This window comes from Myxine glutinosa, chromosome 2 (assembly GCF_964187855.1).
Source record: "Myxine glutinosa chromosome 2, kmMyxGlut1.1, whole genome shotgun sequence".
Classification (NCBI taxonomy): domain Eukaryota; kingdom Metazoa; phylum Chordata; class Myxini; order Myxiniformes; family Myxinidae; genus Myxine; species Myxine glutinosa.
In genome coordinates this window covers 14,371,304-14,396,339 of record NC_136262.1, presented here as the reverse complement: position 1 = coordinate 14,396,339, position 25,036 = coordinate 14,371,304, and the positions used below count along the sequence as shown (strand labels likewise).

At 50.1% G+C, this 25,036-nt stretch overlaps 1 protein-coding gene across 1 annotated transcript in view; it reads right to left on the bottom strand.

Annotated features, from left to right (window-relative positions):
• The window catches only part of LOC137422026 (uncharacterized), a 219,178-nt gene that overhangs the window by 129,193 nt on the left and 64,949 nt on the right, over positions 1-25,036 (bottom strand). The window contains exon 6 of the mRNA XM_078772997.1: positions 617-667. Within this exon, the coding sequence (XP_078629123.1) occupies positions 617-667 (51 nt within the window). The remainder of the gene's footprint in view (positions 1-616; positions 668-25,036) is intronic.

Here is a 25,036-nt window from a genome sequence, read left to right as displayed (position 1 = left end):
GCTGGCTCCAAACGCCATTAACCACGTGGTCAAACTGGAGGAAAAAGGGGGAGGAGTTGTCGGAGCGAGGTGTGGCCCAGTCAACGTGTCACCAAGGGAGGAGTCGGTGAGCCCTCGCGACCAACCAGGGCCGAGGCGAGCTCACCGGTGGGTGTGGCTAAAAGCGGGCGGCTTGATTTCAAAGGGGCACTATATAAGCGCAAGCGCGGCGCCTTGAGAGGAGAGGAGATGGAGGAGAGTCGAGAGCAGAGGGAGAGACGGGGAGAGAGTCGGTCCGCTACCGCGACAATACCAACCGCGCTGCCTGCCGGGTTTCGCCGTGAACTGTAGCGTGGACCGAACTGAAGCGTGGACCGGAGTGGAGCGTGAACGTGGAGCCGGACCTCAACGCCTGAACCATCTGCCCGGACCTTCCTCCCCTGCCATCTGCCTGGACCTTCTCCTCCTTCCTGCTATTCCCCTTTCGTGTAAGTCTGTTTGTGTTGTCCTGGGCGTGTTAATTAAGACTGTGTAAGCTTGCCCTGTGTCTTTTTGCTCTTCTTATTGTACATGCCCTTCTTTCGTTTCCTCTTTTATTGTGCAGTGTAGTAATAAACCATATTTGTTCTTTCCTTACCTTTTGGTTTCCTCTCATCCGATCGTCTTTGGCTTTTCCCCCATTGAATACCTGCGGCACAATTTGGCAGAACCGCTCAGAATCGGGTTAGTCTTATTGCTAACGGCTCGAATCGCGGATTGCTAAACCGCTCGGCAATTTCCATCTGTCCGTGGTTCGAGCGGGAGTTATTTCCCTGCTTCGCGGAGGGATTGGCACGCAGGTATTTGGGACTCCATCTTGACCAATCACCCTGGCCAATCTCATCCGTGGAGGAGCGTTATAGTTTCCAGGAACGGGGGACGGCCAGCTTAAAAGACAAGGGGATTAACCCTTCCCCCACCCCCCTTGGTAAGGGGAGCGACGACCCCGAATCCGTAACAATTGGTGTCAGGAGTGGGATTTGAAGCCCGAACCAAATTTTCTACCATCTTTAAAAAATTGGTCAAAATTACGAGCGGCCAAAATTTTTATTATAACATCCAAATTATAGTCGTGCCATGGATAATCAAGGCGATCGGATGCCGGTGGGGGAGATAGAATAAGGGTTAGAGTTAACCCAGGACCCCAGGGAAGAGGTGGGAGAAATGGAAGAGGAGGTTAAGGAGGATGCAGCAGTCGGGGATGCAGGTGCACAAAATGGCGGCGCTTTGCACGTGGCGACGAGGGCCGCGCCCGCTGCGCAAATGGGGGTGGTCGACATGCAAGCCTTCATGGCGCAATTCATAGCGGAAATAAAACAAATGAAAGACAAATCCACGAAATAAATAAAGGACGAAACCCGGGAAATGAAGGAAATAATGGGCACCCAACAGAATGAAATAAATAAAATAAATGGCAAATTGGACACCCAAAGTGATAAGTCCACTAGGGAGATAAAAGAAATGGGAAATGATTGGAACACCAAATTAGGGGGATTGAGTAAGGAGATGGAAAAGATGGATGCAATGAGGGAAGAAGTAAGGGGCAACACCAATAACTTAGAAAGCAAATTGGAGGGATTCAGAAGCAGATTAGGGGGCAAATTGGAGGGCATAAATGGCCAAGCCAAATAAATTAACGAGGGGCTGGCGAGCGGGCAAGCCCGGTATGAAGCAAGGGAGTGTGAGAGGGAGGTCAACCGCAGGTTGAGCGAGGAGGTCGCATTTGTACGCGACGAGGTAGTCCTTGAGGTACGCGTCCTTGAGGAGCGCGGGAAAAGCGAGTTGGAACAAAGCATGGTCACGTGGACGGGTATAGAGATCACGACCCGGGGTATGGGGAAGCCGGCAACCACCGAGGTAGAAGAGAAAATTTTATTAGAGCCAGCGGTCGTCGAGGGAAAAGAAATTAAAGAATTAATTATAGTGCAAATTGGGGCGGAAGAGACGGACTTAGAAGAGCAACAGCGGGAGGAAAGAATGGAATATGCACAAAGTCCGTGCTCGCATCATGATGCCGTGCTTGTTAACCCCAATGAAAGTTTGCAGGTGGTGTTGGAGCGAGGAAGAAGAATCCCCAAGGTGAGTCGGGCTGTATATGGGGCTAAGAGATTTGGCGGGAAAGTGTTTAGCGCCAAAAGAATTTTCACGCGCTTGGGATTCCAGCGTAACCCGGGCGTTTGTGGGAGGTCCGTGGTGCGCTGTGTGGGTGGCAATGGCGCGCGTGTGAGAAAAAAGTGTGCGCCGAGGAGCGAGTGTATTACAGAGAGCAAAAGTGAGAATGAATGCACGACAGAGTGTGATAGTGGGAGTGATTGTGACACGGAGAGTGAGTTGGTTGTGGCGAGTGTGCGAGAATGCACACCTGAGTTGGTGGTGAAGCGCGTGATTGGGTGTGTGACAAGGGAATGCACACCCGTGAGTAGGTGTGCGCTGAATGGGTGGATGCAAGAGTGCACCCCCATGAGTGGTATGGAGTACGTACCAAGGGAGAGTGCGCAAGACGGTGCGTGGGAGAGGTGTGTTATGGGGTGTGCGAATAGCGAGTGGTGTGTAACAGAGAGTGCGGTGGTGGAATTGAAGGCATATGTGGAATGCATGAGAGGCGCTGAGACACCTGGATGGGTGAATAAGAGAAGGAACAAGTGGTGTGAGCATGCAAGGGAAGCATCGACGTTGACCGGGGCAGCGGTGAGGCTGACAGGTAGCCGACGCGAGCTCTCGGTGCGCGGTGTTCTTTGTGTGCTGCGGGAGCCGGCCGGGATCGGTGCCGCTTCGCTCCTGCACGGTGCGTCGTGCACGATTCGGGCCGGGCCCCGCCCTGTACGGTCGGTGCCGCGCTTTGTTAGGCGAAGCGATCGGCCCGGTTCAAGAGGTAGGAGGGGTCGGAGCAGCGCCCCCTTGTGGTGGCGGCGCTCCAGCCGGGCAAGGCTCGGCCATCGCGCTTGGGAGCGCAAGGCCTTGCGCCGGGATGGTGCTTGGAGCCTTGGCCCGACAAAACCTCCTCCCCTGAATCCGAATGCCGGAGGGACCCAACCTGCAGGAGACCAAACCACCCGAATTCATCGCGCGGTTTTGCGAAGCCGAGCTTTGAAAATGCATTGACGCACCGAGAGGCTCAGAGTTGTGGACTTGTAGTGAGAGTGATGATGGCAAATGGTATATGATGTAGTGATGGATGGTAGCTTTACCATTCACCTCACATCATTATTGGGGGCACATGAGCATTAGTTTATGGGGTTATGGCGGTGAAAACCTAGCCAGGGAGGGCTTCGTGAATGTATAGGGAAATAGCTGACCAAAGGGACAAGATTTAAGTAGTGACATTGATACCTGTAGTGGGGACGCAGAATAGATTAGTTGGTTGATAATGACGAGGGAGTGCATAGTGTAAGGGATGACTGGGAAGCACGAGTAATAGAAGGGCAGTAGTCAGATTAGCTGATGCAGTGTGTTTGTAGTGAGGATGATGAAGTGAGGAATTGGTATGTAAGTTCACGGTAGTGCTGGTTAGCAAATGAGGCAATGCTCATGAGAGATGTGTGTGTGTAGAAAGTGCTTGAGCAGAGTATTGTGGATGTGTGTGATTCCACACTGAGTGATTGACTTGCATGGAGGCAAGTGAGTATGGTTGTGTGGAATCAATGATGTGGAGTGAGTGGAGTGTGGAATGAGTAGTGTGGAATGCATGGTGGGAAGGAGTGAGTGGGGGAAGGATGGACCCCCCTCACGAGTACCCGGGGAGGGTAGTTTAAAAGTAGGTAGAGGGAGTAGGTAAATTGTGGTTGGATATTGGCATCTGTGGTGCGAGAGTAGCATAGTACTGCTTGAGGGGTGCATTATTGAGATAAATTGGCTGGGCGTGTGGCCTGTTAGTGACAATGATTGTTTGGGCACTCCGCCACTGTTAGTCTGTCGGCCAGGTGAGGCCACAGGTAGGCTCTGGGAGCCAGGTAGAGTTAGAGTTCAATGGGGCCCGAGGATTCTGAGGACGGACCTGGGTAGCCCAGTGCCAGAGAGGGCACCGAGGGGTTGAGAGAGCCAGAGGGCCTTCCCCAGGTAGGTTAGGGTGAGGAGCAGGTAAGCTCGGGAGGCAACTGCAGTGGCGGAGGTGCGCAGGTAAGTAGACCTGTTAGGGGAGCCACACGACCCAGCCCTGAAATTGTGCGAGGACACAGAGGGAAATAATCGGGGGAGTGAGACCCCAAATTGGGAGAGCGCCACAGTATGTTCAATGGGAGTTCGGTTCTTAGAACCACATAGAGTAAGGATGGCCAATGGATTGGCAGGGAAAGACCCCGGGTAGAGTAAAAGTGTTAATGTCATTTAGAGTATAGATAGGAGAAAGTCTCTTCACACCATGTACGTCCACTCACCAAGGTGATAAAACTCCACACCACATTTTTGAGCAAATGTTTGGTTGGTTGAAAGACGCATCATGACGTGGGGGTGACATTGTTTATATTCCATCTCTTCCTCCTTCGGAGGGATTGATGATGAATTTGGCATAGAGGGGAGATATAGGGAAGACAGAACGTAGAGACGAATTTGTAAATGGTGTAAATACGGGTTCGGGGCAAGGGTAGAATAGGTAACATGGGGGGTGACGAACGTTAGGGACGAGCTTTCTTAGCTCGCTCTCCCGCGTCCTTCATGTCTGCATTATCTCTTATTAATGTGTACCCTTGCGGCCTTGCCCCACTGCTTTGCTTGTCCTCCTTCCCCCACTCATGGACCTGTTTCTTTTGGGCCCGGGGGGAGTGCGCAGGTGACCGCAGTTGTGTGCCCGCACCTCCGCTGCCTCCGGCCTGCACTGGTACACCACTTATAGACCACACATTCTGTGGCATAGCACCACATATGGACCCCACGTTCTGGGGCCTGACACCTCTGCTGGGGACCGGTCATTGCTGCCAGCAGCATCTTGGTTGCGGACCACTGTGTTAAAGTGGCATCCATGCCATGCAGGTGGACCACTGGAGTTGGGCCTGCTGGCCATAAATAAAGAGCGGACACGATCGGTGCAATCTGTTTTATTAAATAGGCAGCAAGTGAGAAGCGCAAGACGACCAGAACCAGCGGCCCAGCGGAGAAGAAAGAAGACACCATTGCTTATTATTTTAAAGTGGTTTTGTGCATTTTGTTTGATGATGGTGCTTTTTGGTGCGTTTGGTGCATTTTTATTATGGGTGCATGTGGTATGGTGTATCAGTGCAGTGCAGTGTGGTATTTTTTCCTCTTCTCAAAAGTTCTGCTTTTGTTTCCCACAAAAGACAGGTCCTGGGTTGCAGTTTTGTAAATAATCAAAATAGTAGTGTGTTTGTAAATAATGCTCCCCACCGGCGAAATGTGTAGTTTTGAAAATAATTCTGCGATTCGGTTAGTCTGTGGGAATGAGTCTTAAGTAGAATGCAACGCAGCAGGCGGGACATACTTCGTGTTAAAACTGTCGCACTCAGGGTGAGGTTAAAAGTAGAGGGTTACCACACCTGTCACATTAAATTTAAGATGTTTCGGCCCGGAACGGCCTGGAGGAAATGAGGGTGCAGTGTTGCGGTTTTAGAACCCTCACTTGCAAATAATTCTTGTAAAAATTCCATCATTTAATAAGGTCGCACCCATAGTTAGTCCACAAGCAACACGTAGGACACCATAGGAACCTTTAGTTATCTCCTTCGTATGTGTTTAAATAAGGCTGTGTTCCCAATAGTTGCATCTGTGTTGCATTAATCAAATAAGATAGGCCCCATTCCGTTCATTTTGGAATCTCTATCTCTCCAAATTGTGGTACGCGCCTCTGCCCGCCGCAGCCGCCTTAGCGCTCGCACCGGCTGCCATTACGCACGCGGTCAAGCTGGAGAAGAAGGGGGCGGAGCGCCAAGAACGAGGCGTGGCCCTGTCAACGACCAACCAGGGCTGAGGTGAGCTTACTGGTGGGCGTGGCGCGGCTTGATCTCTAAGCGCACTATATAAGCGCACGCGCCAAGCCCTTTCACGGACTGCGCGAGGGGAGGCCATTGTGAACGGACGGCGCGAAGTGCACCTGGTGATTGATGACGAACTTCTTTCCGCGGGCTCCGGTTTCATGAACTCGTTTGAAATGTGCTTTATGAACATTGAGAGAGAGAGAGAGGCAGCAGGCGCACATATTACGTACGCAGCAGTCCAGCCCTCGCATATGTAAAGGTCCGGTCGTGCGCCAACGACATGTGAAGCTGTCGGCCGTTCTTCGTGGCGGACCCGGAGCCTGACTCGAGTGGACCGGAGCCGTATCCCATCGCCTGGACCTTCCTCTCCTACCACTACTGTCCCGTGTAAGTCTGTCTGTTTGTCCTGGGGTTAAGTAAGACTGTATCGATAAGCTTGCTCTGTGTCCTGCTTCTTCTTCTTCTTGTACATTCTTCCCTTTAGTTTCCTCTTCTTTGGTTGTTGTAATAACTCCTTTGTTCTTCCTTGCCTTTTGGTTTCCTCTCCATTCGATCGTCTTCGTCCTTTCTCTCCATTGAGTACCTGTGGCACGATTTGGGAAACCGCTCAGGATCGGGTTTAGTCCTTGGCTTCGGATTGCTAAACCGCTCGGCAATTTCCATCTTGTCCGCGGTCCGAGCGGGAGTTATCTCCCTGCTTTGCGGTCGGATTGGCACTCAGGTATTTGGGAATCCATTGACCAATCACCCTGGCCAATCTCGACCGGAAATGAGCGTCATAATTTCCAGGATTGGGGGACGGCCAGCTTAAAAGACAAGTGGATTAACCCCCCCCCCCCCCTTGGTAAGGGGAGCGCCGACCCCGAATCCGCAACAATATATAAGTATATATATATATATATATTGTTGCGAATATGGAATTTGGCCTCCATATCCGCTTGTAAATATTCCCCTATTTCCCCAATACTCCCCAACTATCCCCAGTCCCCCATTCCCTAGTCCCATTGTCTGTAAACAACACTCTGTAGAACCGACCTTCCCCTTTTTCCCCCATTAAATGTCGTGCCCAGGTCCACCGCATCTCACGTAGACAACTTTCGGACATCTTGCTAGTTATTCTTAGTCTATGTCAGTTAAGGACTCCTTTCCATTAATTATGACTCTTCGTTGCACCAGAATGTGATTATATGGCACCAGTAGTGAGTTTAGGACCTTTCCCATACCTCCTTCCATCTTCTTCCCCAAACAACAACAACAACAACAACTACAGCTACAACAACAACTACAACCACGGCGCGCGGGGGGAGTGTGCGTCCTCCCACCAGCTCGGTTAGCCGCCATGACCATGCGCTCCACGGGGTTACCACGAAGGGGCTGGCTGTCAGCTCCTCGTCAAGGGCGGAGCCTGGTAAACCCCCCGCACGCACCCAATGAGAAGCAACGTGCCGATTCCACGAGGCGGAGCTAACGAGCCGAGGGCGTGTCACTCCCCGCCGGATATACGCAGCGACTTGCCGGATGTGAGGTGAGACCGAGAGATGCGCCCCGAGCTTGAGAAGACAAGAGAGCCACCTCCGAGCGCTGAGAGACCTCCTGCATCTTTTGGGCCGCGCTATCCTGTCCCTGAGCACAAGGTGCACCTTGTGCTGGCCATCGAATACCCGCTTTCCTTGCCATCAATCCCCGTGTGAGTCAGTTTTTGTCCTGTTTCTCTGTGGTCTGTCGGGAATAATATAAGATTGTGTCTAAGTGCCTATCTTCCTTTGCTGTCCCTCTTGTAGTTGTAATCTAACCTTCCGAACGAATATAACCTCCTCCGGAGGTCTTGAGAACCGTATCCCTGGTGTCGTGTCATTTTAATCCCAGCCGTGTGTCTTTTCCTTCCTTGACCTAGCGTAGCGCGATTAGTCAACGTTCGGGTATAATCGGGTAACCTGTGCAGACGTGGTCATACCAAACCGCTCGGTAAATAACATCTAAGCCGCGTCTGTAACAATTGGTGTCGAGGAGTGGAATTCGAACCCGGGACTAAATTTATTAGGCCCAAATTTGTAGTAGAATCGGTTCGGAGCGCGTTTCCCGCGCGAAATTATAACGGCGAAATTTGAATTTGTTATACGGAAATAAAAACCCGAATTTTGAAAGTCGCGCTATGGCAGACCAAGACAGCTGGGGTCCGGTAGGGGAGAGTGAGGCAGGGTCGGTCCAGGACCAAATTGAGGGACGCGAGGAGAGCGAAGCAGTGAGGGCGGCAGGGTCGCAAAATAGCGTTGTCACGCACGAAGTGGCCACGGCGTCCACGCCCACGACCGTGGTAGCGCCCCTGGTGGATTCGAACCTTTTCCTCCTGCAAATGAGGGCCCTTATGGAACAAATGGTGGGAATGAGGGCTGATAGTGAGCGGTTGGGAAACCAAATGGGGGTAATGGGGAACCGGATGGATGCTCAGAGTGAGCAAATGAGGGCTGATAGTGAGCGATTGGAGGGCCAAATGGGGGTAATGGGAAACCAAATGGGGGTAATGAGGGACGAAGCGAGGGGTACCGGTGAGGGGTTAGACAACGGGATAAAAGAGGTGAGAAATGGGTTAATGGGGGTAGAAAACAGAATGGCCGCTCAAGAGAATCAAATGGAAGGGATGCAAAAGGGGTTAGAGGGGGTAGAAAATAGAATGGCTGCCCAGGAGAATCAGATAGAGGGAGTGAAAAATGGGTTAGAGGGGTTAGAAAACAGGATGGAAGGCAAATTGAGGGACATGAGCAACCAAGCGGAAAGGGAAGTTAACCAAATGGGGCAGCAGATAGAGGGGGTCAGAATGGGGGTAGAAACCAAACTGGATGCTCACAGGGAGGAAATGGAGCAGATGAGGGTGGCATCTGGGCAGGAGATGCAAGTGATGGGAGAGGAGATCAGAAGAGGAGTGAGTGAGGAGGTCGGAGGAGTGCGCGAGGAGGTGAGGCACTGTAAGGAGCACATGGAGAAGGAGGTGAGAAAGGGGACTGTAAAGTTACAAGGGGGCATAGAGGACCTGACGCAGGAGGTGGAGCAGCTGACGGTGGGACAGACGGAGTTAGTGGAGCAGGTTCAAAGGAACACTGCGGTATTAGGAGGTTTAAAAGCGACACAGAGAGAACTAAAAGATGACTTGGTAGCGACGAAGAGGGAATGTCAGATGGTACGTGAGGGACTGACAACGAGGCTGGACGAGGTGATAGAGGTAATGGAGACGAAGGACCGGCAGGTGAGGACGCACCTGGAAACGGTCAAGGTAGCCTTAGAGGATGAGCTTGAGGAGACGTACCGGGGAATAAAAGAGGTGAAGCAGAAATTAGAAGAAGTGGAAGAAGGGGTGAGCGAAATTAAGAAGCGACGGAGAGGGGATAACAAAGAGATAAAAGAGGAGATAAAAGAGTTGGTCCAAAGTCTGTGTTTGGATCGTGATGATGTGCTCATTAACCGGATGAGGGATTCGCAGGTGATAGAGGAGAAGCGAAGAGGAAGAGGACCCGGTGTAGGTGGTGACCAATATGGTCGTGCGTATGATGCGCCAGGTGATTTAAGGAGCTTGGGGGTCGAGATGGACCCGGGTGTTCGTGAGAGGCCACTGGTGAAGTGTGCGACAGGTCTGGTGTGCGAAAAAGGAGGTGTGCGAGGAAGTCCGACTCTGGGGTGTGTGAGGAAAAAGTGCGTGCCAAGGAGTGAGGGTGCTGGCGAGAGTGAGTCGGTCGTAGCGCGTGTGCGAGGGAGCACATGGAAGCGTGGTGTGGTGAGTGTTACAGAGGGTGTGACGGGAGAGTGTGCGCAGGAGTGTGCGCGAGAAAGGTGTGTGACGGACAGGTGCATGAGGAAAGAGTGCGCTGTCAGAAGTAAGGAAGAGTGTCCACCTGTGGTGAGTGTTACAGAGGGTGTAACGGGAGAGTGTGCGCGAGAAAGGTGTGTGACGGACAGGTGCATGGGGAAAGAGTGCGCTGTCAAAGGCAAGGAAGAATGCACACCTGTGGTGAGTGTTACAGAGGGTGTAATGGGAGAGTGTGCGCGAGAAAGGTGTGTGACGGACAGGTGCATGAGGAAAGAGTGCGCTGTCAAGAGTAAGGGTGAGTGCGCTGTCAAGAATGGAGGTGAGAGTAGTGAGAGTGACAAGGAGAGTGAGTTGGTTGTGACAGGTGAGCGAGGATGTACACCTGGGATGGAAGGATGCACACCTGGAATGGTAGAGCGTGAGTGGGAATGCACGCTGGAGTTGGTGGTGAGGCACGTGGTTGGGTGTGCGAATGAGAGCACACCTGTGATTGTCACAGAGGAGGTGACTGAGGAGGGGGCGCGAAGAGGTGTTTTGGTGAGGTGTGCGACCAACGAATGTGTGCCAAAGTGTTCGGTGGTCAAGTGTGTGACCAAGGCTGTGAGTGGAATGGGTGTACCTGGGTGTGTAAGGAAAGGTAGTATGGGAACGGCTGGATGTGTGAGCAAGGAACGGGCTGCGGGGTGTAAGCGTCCAGGTGAAGCATCGACGTTAGACGTGGTAGAGTTTAGAACGACTTATAGCCGAATCGGGCCCTCGGTGCGTGCCGGGCCTCGCTTTGAACGGCCGCGTCCGTGCTCCACTAGGCGGAGCGGGCAGCCCGATAGAAAGGGTCGTCATGGCGACCACTTTTTGTTGAGGCAGTCCGGCAGGTCGAGATCGGGACATGGGATGGCTCCACGCCGAGGTGGTGCGTGGGATCTCGGCCCGGGTAAGCCCCCGTCCCTGCACCGAGTGCCGGACGCATCCAGCCGCTGGCACAGAACAACCCGCATTCATGGCTTGGCTTTACGAAGCCGGGCTTTGGACAGGGATTGGCGCACCGAGAGGTATTAGTGAGTAGACTGGGTGATGAGGTTAGTGTTTTGGCCCCAAAATTAGAGAAAAACAAAATTTGATGATTGGCAAAGGATTGGCAGTGATGATTGGCAGATGATGGGTAGTGATTGGCCAAATTTTTGATTTGTTGAAATTTGATGTGCAAAATTGGTAGTGAGAGACCCCCGATGTGGTGGGATGGCAAATCCACCATCCTTCCCATGGGGGCAAAGGAGCACTAGATTATGGGGTATATGGCAGTGAAAACTAGCCCGGGTGGGTTAGGTTATATTGATAGGGCCCTAGAAGATGACATTAGGTGACGTTAAGATTAGTTAGTGACTGATACCTGTAGTGGGGACGCAGGTAGATTAGTGTGGATGATAATGACGTGGGAGCGCAATAGTTTAAAGGGACGACTGGGAAGCGCAAGTTTCAGAAGGGAGTAGTTAGCTGAGATGATGCCGTGTGTGTGAGGATGGAACAGGAGTGATTGCACAGGTGTGCAACTGGACAGGTGTGTGGAGCAGTGTGTGAGTAATGAGTGTTGTGGATCAGCGCGAATGCGCTTGGGGAGAGAAGGGTGCAGGTGGCACCAGGTGTGAGAGCACAGGTGTGCAGGTACAGGTGTGTGGAGGGAGTTGGAGTAAGTGGTACGGAGTGGTGTGCATGGTGCGAACGTGTGGATGGGGGAAGAGTGGACCCCCATCACGGATACCCGGGGCGGGTAGTGTAAGTGTTAGGTAGAGGGTACAGGTAAATTGTGGTTGGATATTGGCATTTGTGGTGCGGTTGCAGAATGGTGTTGTGGATGGGTGCATTAGTGTTGTGGAAATGGCTGGGCGTGTAGCCTGTTAGTGTGTGTAGTTGGTTGGGCACTCCACCACTGTGAGGATGTCGGCCAGGTGAGGCCGCAGGTGGGCTCTGGGAGCCGGTAGTTGTGAGTGGGTGCCTGAGGATCCCGGGTGTGGATCGGGCAGCCCAGTGCCAGAGAGGGCACCGAGTGGGGAGAGCGCCAGAGGGCCTTCCCCAGGTAGTTAGGTTAGGGTAAGGAGCAGGTAAGCTCGGAGGCAACTGCAGTGGTGGAGGTGTGCAGGTGGGTAGACCCGCTGGGAGAGGTACACGCCACAGCCCAGAAATTGTGCGAGGGCACCGGGAGATGAATCGGGGGAGTGAGACCCCAAATTGAAAAGCACCACAGTTTGGCCAATGGGAATTGGTTTTTAGAACCCATAGTGTAAGAGGGCCAATGGTTTGGCCGGAGAAAGACCCCGGGTAGTGTAACGTTGTTAAAGTCATTTAGGAAATAGTTAGGATTGATGAACCTGTCGCACCATACGCAGCCACTTACCTGTGGTGATGATGATGACTCCACACCTGTGTTTTCTTTGTTTTGTGTTGCAGGAAGTAAGGACTGCTGTTGGATTTGTGAGACGCATCACGACGTGGATGAGACATTGGGGTGATTCCATCTCTCCCTCCTTAGGAGGGACTGATGATGAGTTGGAGATGGCAAATTATGATGTTGAGTTGAAAATGGCAAATTTGATTGGTTAGGAGGGAGAGAAGACGAATTTGGTATATGGGAGGAACGGGGAAGACAGTAGGGATGTTTGTTGATTTGTAAAGTAGATGTTTATGAGTAGTGTTGTGTTTTGTGGATACAGTAAGGGGTAAGGGAGGGGCCATGTAGGTTACTTGGTGGGGGGGGGGGGCGTACGGTAGGAACGTACCTGTCTCACCTGGTTCCCATGTGCCCCCAGTGTGCATTACCTTGCATTGCGTGCACTTTTGCGCCCTTACCACCTTACTCACTTGTCTTCTTCTTTTGTCTCCCACCTCCGAGGATCTGGCTTTGGGGTAGAGAGAGAGGAGAGAGAGGTGCTGGCTTCGCAGTTGTGGGCCTGCACTTTCGCTGTTTGCTGCCTGGATCGATACACCATATGGACCGCAATGTTTGTGGCCACCCACCATGGACCGCAGCTCTTTTGCGGCCAAGCACCACCCGTGGATGGACCTATGGGTCAACGTGGCACCTATGCCAAACAGGTGAACCACTCTTAGTTGGCCCCTGACGGCCACAATAAAGAAATGGACGCGGTTGGCGCCTTTCTTTATTTTTGAAAGAAGTAAGAAGGCCAAGTGCACCACACGAAGGCAAGACCAGCGGCAGAACATCGGCCGGCTGCGACACCACCGGTGATTTGTAAACACTTTATTGGTGCACCGGATGGTGCTCACTGTGTGATGGGGTGGTGCTTTTGATGCTTGGAAGGGGTGCTCTGCACATTATTAAAGGCCGTAGGCCACAGAGCACTCGTGGGTTGGTGTATCGATGCTGGCATGCGTGCTCTCTCTATGCATAACATCTGCATGTGTTCCTCCAAAAACAGGTCCTGGATCGTAGTGTAAATATCAGCGTAGTCTTGTAAATAATGCTCCCTACCGGCTGTATGTTTAGTTTGAGGATTCTTTCCGGATTCGGTTATCCTGTGGGTGTGTTTCTGTGAGGAGAAGGGTGCAACGTCGCAGGGGGACATATTTACTCATTTGTGAATATCTGTAAAACTGTCGCACTCAGGGTAGAGTTAATAGTAGAGGGAACTACATTGCGTGCCACACTAAAGTAGGTAAAAATGTATCGGGTCGGGACGCCCCGAGGGTAGAGAAGGGTGCAATGTTGCGAATATGGAATTTGGCCTCCATATCCGCTTGTAAATATTCCCCTATTTCCCCAATACTCCCCAACTATCCCCAGTCCCCCATTCCCTAGTCCCATTGTCTGTAAACAACACTCTGTAGAACCGACCTTCCCCTTTTTCCCCCATTAAATGTCGTGCCCAGGTCCACCGCATCTCACGTAGACAACTTTCGGACATCTTGCTAGTTATTCTTAGTCTATGTCAGTTAAGGACTCCTTTCCATTAATTATGACTCTTCGTTGCACCAGAATGTGATTATATGGCACCAGTAGTGAGTTTAGGACCTTTCCCATACCTCCTTCCATCTTCTTCCCCAAACAACAACAACAACAACAACTACAGCTACAACAACAACTACAACCACGGCGCGCGGGGGGAGTGTGCGTCCTCCCACCAGCTCGGTTAGCCGCCATGACCATGCGCTCCACGGGGTTACCACGAAGGGGCTGGCTGTCAGCTCCTTGTCAAGGGCGGAGCCTGGTAAACCCCCCGCACGCACCCAATGAGAAGCAACGTGCCGATTCCACGAGGCGGAGCTAACGAGCCGAGGGCGTGTCACTCCCCGCCGGATATACGCAGCGACTTGCCGGATGTGAGGTGAGACCGAGAGATGCGCCCCGAGCTTGAGAAGACAAGAGAGCCACCTCCGAGCGCTGAGAGACCTCCTGCATCTTTTGGGCCGCGCTATCCTGTCCCTGAGCACAAGGTGCACCTTGTGCTGGCCATCGAATACCCGCTTTCCTTGCCATCAATCCCCGTGTGAGTCAGTTTTTGTCCTGTTTCTCTGTGGTCTGTCGGAAATAATATAAGATTGTGTCTAAGTGCCTATCTTCCTTTGCTGTCCCTCTTGTAGTTGTAATCTAACCTTCCGAACGAATATAACCTCCTCCGGAGGTCTTGAGAACCGTATCCCTGGTGTCGTGTCATTTTAATCCCAGCCGTGTGTCTTTTCCTTCCTTGACCTAGCGTAGCGCGATTAGTCAACGTTCGGGTATAATCGGGTAACCTGTGCAGACGTGGTCATACCAAACCGCTCGGTAAATAACATCTAAGCCGCGTCTGTAACAATATAAACAGATGTACATAAACATATGTATATAAACATATACAGTATATATAAACATATATATATATATATATATATATATATTGTTGCGGATTTGAGAACCCACACTTGTAAAAAAACATCATTAAAGGTTAAAGGTAGCACCCCATAGGTAGGCCACAAGCAACACGTAGGTCACCATAGGACGTCAGTTATTTCATAGTCTGTGTTTAGATAAGGCCATTCCCAATAGTCGCATCTGCGTTGTGTCAAACAAATAAGAGTAGGCCCCTTTGTTCATTTGGCAGCCTCCCTTCCAAGCGACGCCATTAAGTGCTAGCCAGTCTGTACTTGCCCTCGTCCTTTAGGTTGCCAGCAGCGTTCGCCACCTCGCTGAGCTTACGCTCAAACCAGCCCAGAAACCCACGAGGTAAGGCCCGAAAAGGGGGCGGAGCGCCAGGATGAAGGCGCTGCCACGTCAACCAGCCATCAAGGCGGAGCCAGTAAGCCAACACCAGCCAACCAGGGCTGAGGTGAGGTCGCCTGACAGGGCGTGGTTTTGGGCTCCGAGAGCATTTGCTGGCTTGGGTTATAAAAGCGCGAACACAAAGCCCTTGAACAGGACTTATGCAGCGGCGCTCGTTGCAGGACTGTGCACAGAAGACTTATCGTGGTTGGAAGGACTTGTTGGGAGGTTGGCTTGTGATAAGAACTTACGGAGCAGTGCTCATTACCGAAGACTGAAACCAAGCATTGGTATTACAAAGGACGCGCTGTGGCAACCCGCTGTACTAAGGGCGAGCGCGCGTCACGCATTGCCAAGAACCGCAGCGTGTAGGACATTGGGGAGGGGGCGCTTGGGGCGAGTAAGACCGGTAGCGCCAGTACAAAAGCCCCGGTACACAAATTACGTACGCCGATAGCCCAAGTTTACCTTCCCCCGTCATTATAATTGTCCGCTCGCGTTACACTACGTGGAGAGCTGCCTGCCGGGTTTATTCTGCTGGACCGGAGCCGGACTGGAGCCTGGACACCATCGCCGGACCTTCCACCCTACCATCTGCATCCCCGTGTGAGTCTGGAGTCTGAGACCGAATCTGAGAGCGATCGGGCCCGTGTCCAGGGAATAGAGTAAGACTGTCTAAGGCTGCCCTGTGTACTTTTCCTTCCTCTTTCTTTCTTGTACATTCTTTCGTTTCCTCTTCTTCTTTGTACATTTGTAATAAATTGCCCTGTTCTTTCTGGTTTCTCCTTAATCCGATCGTCCTAGTCTTTTCTCCATTGGGTAAACGTGGCACGATCGGAACCGCTATAATCGGGTTAGCCATTGTTAACAGCTCGGATCACAGATAGCTATCCTCTCGGCGTTTCCACCTGATATCCGTGATTCGAGCGGGAGTTATTCCCTTGCTTCACGGTCGGTGGTAGTACTTAGGTAATAGGACTACAACTCGCCCAACAACCCTATTTACCACTGACCGGAAGGAACGTTATAACCCCCAGGGTCGCGTCGGCCAGATCAAAGACAAGGGGATTAACCCCCTCTTGATAAGGGGAGAGCCGACGTTTCTGAGATCCGCAACAATATATATATATATATATATATATATATATATATATATATATATATATATATATATATATATATATATATACAGATGTACATAAACATATATATTATTATGGATCTCGGTTTCGGCACTCCCCTTACCGAAGGGGGTTTAATCCTCTCGTCTTTTAAGCTGGCCGTCCGAGTCCTGGAACTATCTCGCCACTTCCGGTCAGCGCTGAATAGGGTAGTAGGCCAATTATTCCTTTGACCTAAGTACCAGCGCCTTCCGGTAAGCGAGGAAATGAGCCCCGCCCGAGCCGCGACTGTAATGGACACGCCGAGCGAAGCGAGCCACGACTCAGGCCGTTAACAAAAGACTAACCCGATTATAAAGCGTTTGGCCAAAATCGCGCCACAGGTACTCAATTGAAAGAAGGGACTAAAGCGATCGGATGAGAGGAAGCCAAAGAACCAACAAGGGTAAAGGAAGAACACAGGTTTATTTCTGTACTAAAAGAGGAAACGAAAGAAGGGCATTTACAAGGAGGAAAAAGCAGATACACAGGGCAAGCCTTAAAACAGTCTTAATGATCAACGCCCAGACAGAACAAACACAGACTCACACGAAAGGGGAATAGCAGGCAGGAATCACTGGAAGAAGGAGAAGGTCCAGGCGGGACAACAGGGCTGGAAGGTTCGGCAGGGTACAGCAAGGTGGTCCGCTCCAGGTCCACGCTCCGGGCTGGAAGCGAGCAGCCAGCGGCAGGTACACGTATTCGTTTTACGCGGTAGGGCTTTTTGAAGCAGCTTGTCACAGAGCCCCGCGCAGCTTCGTCTCTCTCTGCCTTCTTCGTCCAACTCTCTTCCAACTCATCCAACTCGTACCTTCTCACCGACTCGCCAAGCAGTCCCTTGCAGTCGCTTTTATTGCCGTCTTCGAAATCAAGCCGCCAGCTCTGATGACCCGCCTACCGGTTGGCTCACAGCGGTGCTGGTTGGCCGGTAAGGGCTTGCTGACTCCACCTCCGATGACGAGCTGACGTGCCACACCCCTGATCTGGCGGCTCCTCCCCCTTCTTCTCGGCCCGACCGCATGGCCAATGGCGGCTGGTGGGGAGTTAGAACACCACTCGTACCACTTTTGAAGGGAACGAAAGGGACCTATCTTATTTGATTAATGCAACGCAGATTCAACTACTGGGAACAGATCCTTAACTGAAACACATAATAATGAAATAACTACGAAGAGGGCCGATGGTTCGCTACGTGTTGTTCATGGACAAACTAGGGTGCGATCTTTAACCAGCCAATTGAGGGGTATATTTACAGGGGAAACATTTATAAGGGATACATTTACTAAAATTTACGAGTGAAGGTTCTAAAAACCGTAACAATATATATATATATATTGTTGCGGATATGAGGATTGCATTTTTTTGATTGTGTGTATTGTAGTGGTAAATTGTTGTGTAACATTGGTTGGATATGGCCTCTCCTGCCTCCAGAGTTGTGTAAAGGTAAAAAGGGCGTCTCAGTAGTTATTCCATGAAACACCACATTGAAGGACCCGATAAAACCCTTGTTCAGTAGCTTATATCTTATTATGTGTTTTAGAGTAAGGCCTTGTCTTCCATTAGAATAATACTCCATTGCACCGAATCAATTAAGAATAGCTCCCCTTCAATACTTCCATTTCCCAGCCAACCTCTCCATCTGCGGGTAAAGCAGTTCACAAGCGTGGGGTGCACGCCCTCTCATTTCGCTGCTATAGTGAATATGTGCTCCGTGCTCTGTTTGAACAGGAAGGGCGAGGTCGCCCGGGAGAGGCAAGCCCAGGGCGCGCCACGAAGGGCGGGGCTGTTCAGCCCCATGCCCAAATAAGGAAACAAGCCCGTGGCTCGCCACGAGGGGCATGCCGTCGGCGCCATGCCCAAATAAGGAGACAAGCCCGTGGGATTACCATACAAGGTCACGAAACAGAGCACGGGGGGGAGGGCGGTACCGAAACCGAAGAGGGCGTGTCAAACCCGCGCTGAAGGTTTGAGGAGAAGGGTGCGACGATCGCTGGGACAAGCTACACGAGAGATACGGCAGATGAGTCCAGGTGCGTGAGAGGGTTGGCAGTCCACCGGGAGAGAGTTCAGAGTTGCACCGGAGTTGCGTGAGAGATACGAAAAGCCTTTGACAAAGAGCCGCTTCAACCAGCCCCGTTTCAACCAGCCGAGTGACCCTGCCGGCGTGCACTGTGAAGCCGAATACAAGGAGCTGCCGGCTCCTCGCTTCCCGCCCGGAGTGGATCTGCTCGCTGTGCCCTGTGATCCCACCTGCTCATCACTCCAAACGATTCCTACCCTTCCATCCATTTGCGTACGTGAGTTTGTTTTGTTCGTGCTGTCCTGGGTAGGTAATTAAGTCCGTTTAAGCTAGTAATTTTCACTGTGTCACCTGCGTTTTCATGTCACCTGTAAATAATTGTGACTGCTCTTTTTGCTTATGTGTGTGTAAATAATAAACCCCGTTACTCTTCTGTACATCTTCTTCTTCTTCCTCTTTGCATTCGTCGTCTTAGTCTTTTCCCCATTGAATATCTGTGGCGCGATACGGCCAACGTTTGGGTGAATCGGGTTTAGTCGGGGAACAACTGTTCGGTTGCGGAGCCTCCGTTCGGCAAATATAACATCCTTAACCGCGGACCGTAACAATTGGTAGTCAGGAGTTGGGATTCGAACCTGGGACTAAATTTATTTAGCCCAAATTTTGGAACACCAATTGTACTATTGGCGTAACAATTGGTGTCAGGAATGTCGGATTCGGACCTGGGACTAAATTTGTTTAGCCCAAATTTTGGAACACCAATTGTACTATTGGTGTAACAATTGGTGTCAGAAGTGTGGGATCGGACCCGAAGCGCGCTTAACGCGCTCAAAATTACAAGCTGCTGGAAATTGTTTTGTTTTTAAAGAAAAACCCGAATTTTGAAATCGCGCCATGGCTGGTCAAGGCGACGGGATGCCGGTGGGAGAGATAGACGGGGTGGAATCGACCCAGGACCTCGGGGAAATGTATGTGGAGGAAGGAGAGGAGGAGAACATTGGCAATGTGGTTGAGGGGGTATCAGGTGCACAAAATGGCGCGCTCGCGCACGTGGTTGAAGAGTCCCAAAATAGCGGCGCCGCGGAGGGCGAGCCCGCGGTGGCGGCTGGGGACGCTGGGCAAACCGGGTTTGACCTCGGATTATTCTTGACCCAACTGAATGCAAAAATGGATAGGATGGGGGGCCAAATGGGCGAAATGGGGGGCAAAATGGGCGAAATGGGGGGGCAAAATGGGAGAAATGGGGAACCGGATGGATGCTCAGAGTGAGCAATTGGGGGTAATGAGGGACGAAGCGAGGGGTACCGGTGAGGGATTAGACAAGAAATTTGGGAAGTTAGACGACAAATTTGAGGGGTTAGACAACGGAATAAAAGAGGTAAAGAATGGGTTAACGGGGGTGGAAAATAGAATGGCTGCCCAGGAGAATCAGATAAAGGGGGTGAAAAATGGGTTAATGGGGTTAGAAGATAGGATGGAAGACAAATTGCGGGAGATAGGGGAGCAATCCGCCCGAGAAATTAAACAGATGGGAGAGCAGATAGAGGAGGTGAAAATCGGGGTAGAAACCAAACTGGATGCTCAGAGGGATGAATTGGGACAGATGAGGGCGGCATCTACAAAAGAGAGGGAGGAGATGAAAGAGGAGATACGACGAGGTGTAAGTGAGGAGGTCTCGGGGGTACGCGAGGAGGTAAAGCGAGGTGAAAAGCGTATAGAGAAAGAGGTGAGAAATGGGACGGCAAGGTTACAGGGGGGAATAGAGGACCTGACGGAGGAGGTGGAACAGCTGACGGAGGGACAAAAAGAGTTAGTGGAGCAGGTTCAAAGGAACACTGCGGTACTAGGAGGGTTGAAAGCGACACAAAAAGAAATCAAAAATGACTTGATAGCGACACAGAGGCAATGTCAGATGGTACGTGAGGGACTGACAATGAGGTTGGAAGAGGTGACAGAGGTAATGGAGACGAAGGACCGGCAGGTGAGGACGCACATAGAAACGGTCAAGGTAGCCTTAGAGGACGAACTTGAGGAGACGCACCGGGAAATAAAAGAGGTGAAGCAAAAATTAGAGGAAGTGGAAGAAGAGGTGAGTGAAATTAAGAAGAGACGGAGGGAAACTAAAAAGGAGATAAAGGAGGAAGTGATGGAGTATGTACAAGGTCGGTGCTCAAATCGTGATGTTGTGCTCGCTAACCAAATAAAGAGTTTGCAGGTGGCGAAGGAGGTGCGGAGACGAGGTGCCAAGGTGAGTGGCGATATACGTGGAAATGTACATGATGTGAGGGGAGCTTCAGTCGGCTTTGGGGTTGATTTGGATCCGGGTGTTCGTGAGAGGCCGTTGGTGAAGTGTGCGACAGGTACGGTGTGCGAAGGAGGAGGTGTGCGAGAATGTCCGACTCTGGGGTGTGTGAGGAAAAAGTGCGCGCCAAGGAGTGAGTGTGCTGTCGAGAGTGAGTCGGTCGTAGCGCGTGTGCGAGGGAGTACATGGAAGCGCGGTGTGGTGAGTGTTACAGAGGGTGTAACGGGAGAGTATGCGCAAGAGTGTGCGCGAGGAAGGTGTGTAACGGACGGGTGCATGAGGAAAGAGTGCGCGGTTGAGAGTAAGGAAGAATGCATGCCTGTGGTGAGTGTTACAGAGGGTGTAACGGGAGAGTGTGCGCAAGAGTGTGCGCGAGAAAGGTGTGTAACGGACAGGTGCGTGAGGAAAGAGTGCGCTGTCGAGAGTAAGGGTGAGTGCGCTGTCAAGAGTGGTGGTGAAAGTAGTGAGAGTGACACGGAGCGTGAGTTGGTTGTGACAGGTGAGAGGGGATGTACACCTGGAATGGAAGGATGCACACCTGGAATGGTAGAGCGTGTGTGGGAATGCACACTTGAGTTGGTAGTGAGGCACGTGGTTGGGTGTGCGAGTGAGAGCACACCTGTGGTTGTCACAGAGGAGGTGACCGAGGAGGGGGCGCGAAGAGGTGTGTTGGTGAGGTGTGCGAACGAGTGTGTGCAAAGGTGTGAGGTGGTCAGGTGTGTGACCAAGTCTGTGAGCGGAATGAGTGTACCTGGGTGTGTAAGAAAAGGTGCAATGACGAGGAGCATGGGAACAGCTGGATGTATGAGCAAGGAACGGGCTGCGGGGTGTAAGCATGCAGGTGAGGCATCGACGGTAACCGGGTTAGCGGTTAGAGCGACTTATAGCCGAATCGGGCCCTCGGTGCGTGCCGGGTTTCGCGTGCCGCGAGGACCAGCGGGGATCCGAACCACGGCGGGTCCAAAAGGACCGCCGTACGTGATCCACGCTGGGCCTCGCTTGGAACAGACGCGTCCGTGCTCCGCTAGGCGGAACGGGCAGCCCGATAGGAAGGGTCGTCATGGCGACCCCTTTTTGTTGAGGCGTTCCGGCAGGTCGAGATCGGGCCATGGGATGGCTCCGTGCCGAGGTGGTGCGTGGGATCTCGGCCCGGGTAAGCGTCCTTCCCTGCACCGAGTGTCGGACGCATCCAGCCGCCGGCACCAAAGAACCCGCATTCATTGCTCGGCTTTACGAAGCCGGGCTTTGGAAGTGAATTGGCGCACCGAGAGGCACTAGTGAGAAGACTGATGACGAGAATAGTGTTTTGGCCCCGAAATTAGAAAAACAAAATTTGAAGATTGGCAAAGGATTGGCAGTGATTGGTAATGGTACGGTGATTGGCAGATGATTGGCAAATTTTTGATTTGTGGAAATTGGACAAGCAAAATTTATAGTAAGAGATGCCCCATGTGATGGGATGGCCAATCCACCATCCCTCACAGCGAGGGGGCAAAGGAGCACTAGTTTATGGGGTTTATGGCAGTGAAAACTAGCCCGGGAGGGTTAGGATATATAATGTGTAGGGACCTAGAAGATGACCTTAGGTGACGTTAAGGTTAGGTAGTGACAATGACACCTGTAGTGGGGACGCAGGTAGATTAGTGTGGATGATAATGACGTGGGAGCGCAATAGTTTAAAGGGGCGACTGGGAAGCGCAAGTTTCAGAGGGGAGTAGTTAGATGAGATGATGCCGTGTGTTGGAGGATTGGAAGTGTATGGTGAACAGGTGTGATTGAACAGGTGTGATTGCACAGGTGTGCAACTGAACAGGTGTATGGAGCAGTGTATGAGTGAGTGATGGTGATGTGTGTTGTGTTGACCAACTGGTCCAGCAAGAGGAGGAGGGTGCAGGTGGCACCAGGTGTGAGTGCACAGGTGTGCAACAACAGGTATGAGGAACAGGTATCATACACAAATAAATATCAAAAACATACTCCTTGTGGTTTTTGTTATTATATCAAATCATCCGTTGGTGATAAATATAACAAGTTAGAGATGTATAGAGGCTCAAATACCCCAGAGGAGTTTGTGAAACGACTAGAAAAAGACTGTGTTCGATTAACCAAGATAATGAGAGAAACCAATAAACCAATATCCTTAACAAGTAAAGAAAAAAGGGAATTTATAAAAAACAATGTCTGTCATATTTGTGAGGAGAAAATTGGTAAAGGTCTGAAGGTTAGAGACCATTGTCATCTCACTGGTAAATATAGAGGTCCGGCTCATCAAAGTTGTAATATTAATTATCAACTCCCCTCTTTCATTCCTGTCTTTCTTCATAACAACGCTCATTATGATACACATCTATTTATCAAGGAACTCTCAAAGACTTCTGGAAGTATCTCAGCAATTTCAAACACGGATCAGAAATACATTTCATTCACAAAAACAATTCACACATCTCCTATTACTCATATCAGATTTCTTGATACATTTAAATTCATGGCAAGTCCATTGGCTAACTTGGTTCAAAATCTAAAAGAGTTTCCATGTCTTTCAGAGTATTTTTTCGATAAAGATTTTCTAACACAAAAGGGAATTTACCCCTATGACTATATGGACTCATTTGAGAGATTCAATGAAACACAACTTCCTTTAAAAGAAAATTTCTATAACAAATTAAATAATAGTCATATATCTGATAAAGATTATGTACACGCACAAAATGTTTGGAAAAATATAACATTAAGAATCTTGGTGAGTATCACGATTTGTACCTCAAAACTGATGTGCATTTGTTGGCTGATGTGTTTGAGGCTTTCAGAACAATCTGTCATTCTGGATATGGATTGGATCCTGCTCACTATTACACTGCTCCTGGATTGGCTTGGAGCGCGATGTTAAAAATGACAAAACAAGCTTTGGATTTGATAACCGATGTTGATATGCTTTTGATGATTGAAAAGGCAAAGAGAGGAGGAATTTCACAAGTCTGTTCAAAGAGATATGCTAAAGCAAATAACAAGTACATTCCAAATTATGATCCATCGGTAGAGAGCTCCTACTTGATGTATTATGATGCGAACAACCTGTATGGCTGGGCAATGTCTCAGGCTCTTCCTTATGGAAAACTTAGATGGGTAAAGGAAAAAGATTACAAAAAGGTTTTACAAGATGTATGTATCTCTACACAAAAAGAATTGGATGATTCAAAGGTTGGTTATTATTTTGAGGTCGATTTGAAATATCCAGAGGAACTTCATAACCGACACAAAGATCTCCCATTTGCTTGTGAAAAGGAAAGTCCAAAGAAGGAGTGGTTCAGTGATTATCAACAATCATTTAATATAGGTGAATCAACAGAAAAATTACTTACTACATTATATAACAAGAAAAATTATGTTCTACACCAAAGAAATTTGCGACAATATTTATCAAAAGGTCTAAGAATAGAGAAGATCCATAGGGTTCTAAAGTTCAATCAAAGTCATTGGTTAAAGGGGTACATTGATTTTAATACACAAAGAAGAACAGAGTCAAAAACAGATTTTGAGAAAGACTTTTATAAATTGATGAATAATGCGGTCTTTGGTAAGACCATGGAAAATGTGAGAAAAAGACAAAATATCAGACTATCAACATCTTGGAAACAAGCATCAAAATTAATTAATAGACCGAGTTTTACTAGAGCTGAGGTCTTTACTGAGAACTTTTGTGCGATCCATTTGATTAAAGAGAGTATTGAAATGGACAAACCTATTTATATTGGAACATCAATTCTTGATTTATCAAAGTCATTAATGTATGATTACTTTTATAATAACTACTCTAGTAGCTCATGGTGGTTGAGTATGCACTTTATTGTACAGACCTAAACTCTTCAGGAATCCACTAATTGAAGGTCCAGGAACAATATTTGGTTGGTAACACATTTGCCACTGACGGCGAAATAGCTGAAATGGCCATACCCCTTTTTGGGCCACGCCCCCTTTTTTGCCGTGACTGTATCTACAGAACCGTTGGACCTAGGAGGTTGCCCGACCACTCAAAATTTGCGCAATGGCCACATTATGGGGGGTCAGTAATACATTTTCATATCCAAAAGTCAATGGTTTTTAAGATAATTGCCAAAAACCGATTTCAACATGTTACGAACTACAATTGTATGATACCACCAAGGCCACAACATTATATGACACTTATACCTTTTGCATCATCCTATTTTGGAATTTACTTATTTGGATTTCTACACTTTTCGCCTTTACTACAGCCACAAAACGTGACACATTTAATGTTCCTGTCTCTGCAAGTGCACGTTTTGGTACTCATACATGCTCTTGGGCATTTGCATGGAGGAGGCAGGTCATCGGGCCTGCACGATACTGGCAGTATCACTGGTTTTATGCCAACGTCCGTTGCTTCATACCCATACTGGAGTGGATCTGGTTTGGTGACGGCAGGAGTTGGGGCTTGCAACCACATCTTACACTGAAGAAATGCTCGCTTTATGTGTTCTCGTAGCGTTGATGAACAGCACACAAGCTGGTTGAAGTCCAGTTCTTTCTTGGAGTTGTGGTAC